This window comes from Wasmannia auropunctata, unplaced genomic scaffold (assembly GCF_000956235.1).
Source record: "Wasmannia auropunctata unplaced genomic scaffold, wasmannia.A_1.0 LD279169.1, whole genome shotgun sequence".
NCBI lineage: Eukaryota > Metazoa > Arthropoda > Insecta > Hymenoptera > Formicidae > Wasmannia > Wasmannia auropunctata.
In genome coordinates this window covers 1-3539 of record NW_012083721.1, presented here as the reverse complement: position 1 = coordinate 3539, position 3539 = coordinate 1, and the positions used below count along the sequence as shown (strand labels likewise).

The following is a 3539-nucleotide window of genomic DNA, read 5'->3' as shown; positions in this document are numbered from 1 at the left end:
TTTCCGCTTTTCTGTCAAGGTGTGAATTTGTCCTTATATCTCAAGAACTATTGCTTAAAATTAAAATTTTCAAACAACTTTTTTCTTTAATATTTCGAAGAGTTTCTTGCTATGATATTTTGATTCGCAAATTTCGGCACCCTGTATATATACATATAAATAGAAACTGCCACAAGTTCGGGGCCACTCATGGTTTAAGTGTACTTACACCATGGGGCCACCTAAATAATTTTTGAACGTTCGAGATATTGGATTAAAATTTATAGGGTTACAATGGCAAAATGTAAAGGGGGTAAATGAAGAGGGATTGAAAATCTTAAATGGCATGTAGTGTCGAATGAGGGTTTGTTTGAAAGGGCTTTTCGAAACAAGAATACGAGGTCGTTGAGGTCTCTCTACGATTTTTTTTCGCAGAGTTATGCTCATTTAAACATTGGTGTTTTTTGGCACTAGGAAGGCCCATGACGAGGACGTGAGGAAGATAAGGCTTCGCGCACGTTGAAGTAACTGTTTTTAAAATTACATGATAGATTACATTTTGTCATTGTAACCCTAAATTTCAATACAATATCTCGAACCGTTCGGAAATTATTTAGGTAGCCCTGAACTTTTAGCAGTCTCTGTATTTACATATAAATTTACACATAAATTTATTAAATTTTTTATTTCCTTCTCTCTTTTCTTTTTCCATGTTAATTATTTATTTCCTAATTTTTATCTGTTAAGATGCCAAAACTAATATTTTGGAAGATTACAAATCAATACAACATATTCTAGAAAAGAAACTACATATAAAAAGTCAATCCTTAATTAATGAAAAAGAACAGATAGCAGAAAACTTATGTAAAATTGAACGTAAATTCAAGATTGACAGAGGAAGGTATAATAAATAAAACTTATTTTCTCTTATTGTGAGAGAAGTTATATCTTATTTGACTAAAGTGTTTTTTATTTAGATTTAAAAAAGAATTATATAATCGTCTTTTGGATCTGGTTAGTATATTTCAACTGGAAGTATCAAAACATGTGCCATGCTCCATACTCCATTTACTGTCAGAAAATATAGCTGTAAAGAATCAATTGTCAATGATCCAAAAAAGCGTAATTTCTAAAACACAGGACTTCATCCTGCACACGTAAATCAATTTATACTAAATAATATATATATATATATATATATATATATATATATATTAATTATACTAAATAATATATATATATTAATTATACTAAATAATATATATATATTTAAAAAATTCCTTTAGTTATATTTTTTTAAATTAGTGACGTAAGATTTGTTTTTCAGAAATGCAATAAAAGAATATAAAAGTGAAATCAATAATATGCATTTATACATGACAAGATCTATAGTAATTTCTGAATTAGAAAAATCTATAATCACAATGCTACATGACATTCACAAAGAGGCAAATGTTAATTTATCTAAATTAAATAAATTTAATTATCTCACTGAAGAGCAGTATATAAAAAACAAAGATGATGCTAAAATTTTAGCGCACAAATGTGAAATGCGCACGAAATACGTAGAAGTTTTACTTTATTGCGAAAAAGAAAAACTCACTATTGCAGAAAATCAGAAGCGGTGGATATCTAATCAGTTGCAGGAACAATTGCAACTATTATATGATGTTACATATGTGCTAAAAAATCTTAAAATAAAAAATAAGCAAATTGTAAATAATAAAAATGAGATTTAATAGAATTGAAATGAGACCAAAAAGTTAAATTCAAACAATTCTAAAAGATAATTAAAATGAAGTATAATAAAATAAACGAGAATCCAATAAGGAATTAAAAATTAAGAAAATAATAAAAAATGTATATACAGCCTTGATCGTAAGTATAATATAAAGCACAAATTGACGTAAACGTTTTATAACTAATAAAAAATAAATTTTATTGATATTTATTTTTATAACAATTTTGTTAAGAAATTAGACCACCTTTTGGCGGCCTAAAAATATAATAAATAAAAATGATATCCATGTTTGGAATTTTTTCTTTTTTTAAATAAAGAACTGAATCAAAAACTTTTGAATGCTATATTGTATGATTCAAGCATGGAAAATATTTTTTTATAAAATGGTAATACAGCCACATCTTTTTTAGACGGATCTTTTCATCTGTTCTTTTATTAGCGCCTTTTCCAGCAAATTAAGAGTATTATTGTATTTTATAGTTATGCTTTATACCAAGACTGTACATTACAACATAAGATGTGTTACAGGCGTAAGCAATAAAATTGAAGCAATTCTATTTTCATTTAGGAATAACTTGTATATTGTAAAATTTTGCTAAATGTTGAGAAAACTATTCGATATATTATACATTTATGTTTCTATATATTTCTATATTTTCGTATTTTAGTTAGCTATATACGAAAATTTAATTTATACAAATATATTTTTTCAACATGAAAAAAAATCATGTTAAATAAAAAGAGAATATTAGATTAATTAAATCAGGTATTAAATCTTTTTTAATCCTGTCCTTGAGATTATATGATACCTATAGAATTATGCTATTAAGGCAAGTATTAAATCCTCTTTATTGTAAAAGGTCTACTGATGATCATCCAAATTTATTTTATGATCCGGTTTCACAAATTTTTTCATCTTTGCTTTGTCTCGTTTCCTGAAATTACAAGAAACTTGTAAATATTAAATACACATATACAGGATGTTTAAAAAAATCATTCAGCATTTATATGGTAAATAGTACACACCATACTGTGAGTAAAAAAACCTTGGTGAACACAGATCAAAAACTTAACCGTTTCTGAGACGTAAATATTTTTGTATATTAGCATTTTGTACGTTAAGCGTAAAAACGTCGCGCAACAGAAGCATTTTCATTAGCACGATCATATAAAAATATGCATATCTGCCATTTCTTGAGAATAATATGACATTTTTAGCATGATACTTTATAAATGTGTAATCAAATTTATAAACATACAAAAATGTTTATATCTCAAAAACAATCGAGCTTTTGACCTATATTCACTAAGGTTTTTTATACTCAGTATAGTGTATACTATCTATGTAAATGCTGAATAGTTTTTTTTAACACCCTATATACTAAAAATATATATTTAAAAATATTTAATATATTGAATGAAAAAGTTCTTGCATATACTTTTTAAGTGATTCCAGTCAAATTGCATTCTGTGATATGTTGTTATAAACAATGAGCAAATATCTCCATTGTCGTAATTATAGAAAATTAAAGGGTAAAAAAATATGGAATTTTGAAATCATAGTATCTGAGCATTTGTCATATCTCTTTAAGTAACTTGATTCTTATATGGATATATATGATAGATACGCAAAATATACATGCGCGTACATTCGTGAATGTGAATGTGCATGCGCGTTATACATGTATATTGTAGTTTTTATCTTAAGCAAATGTTTTCATTGTATGTACATATATATATATCATATATATATATATATGTATCATATATATGTATCATATATATGTATCATATATATGTATCATATATATATATATAT

The 3539-nt window shown here is 25.8% G+C and overlaps 1 protein-coding gene across 5 annotated transcripts; it reads left to right on the top strand.

Moving 5' to 3' along the window:
• Nucleotides 1-123: 123 nt before the first annotated feature.
• Nucleotides 124-1729, top strand: LOC105461744. 5 transcript variants are annotated; one of them, XR_975972.1, is made up of 5 exons: nucleotides 154-380; nucleotides 454-503; nucleotides 778-880; nucleotides 957-1136; nucleotides 1307-1729. XR_975972.1 is itself a non-coding variant. In XM_011708255.1 (4 exons), exons 3-4 carry the CDS (start codon nucleotides 1087-1089, stop codon nucleotides 1716-1718), a joined length of 462 nt encoding a protein of 153 aa, XP_011706557.1. In that variant the 5' UTR covers nucleotides 124-143; nucleotides 727-880; nucleotides 957-1086; the 3' UTR covers nucleotides 1719-1729. The 5 variants fall into 5 exon arrangements, 1 of the variants encoding a protein (XP_011706557.1); XR_975970.1 differs by having other exon boundaries at nucleotides 156-380; nucleotides 727-880; XM_011708255.1 differs by lacking the exons at nucleotides 154-380; nucleotides 454-503 and adding an exon at nucleotides 124-143 and having other exon boundaries at nucleotides 727-880.
• The last annotated feature ends 1810 nt before the right edge of the window (nucleotides 1730-3539 follow it).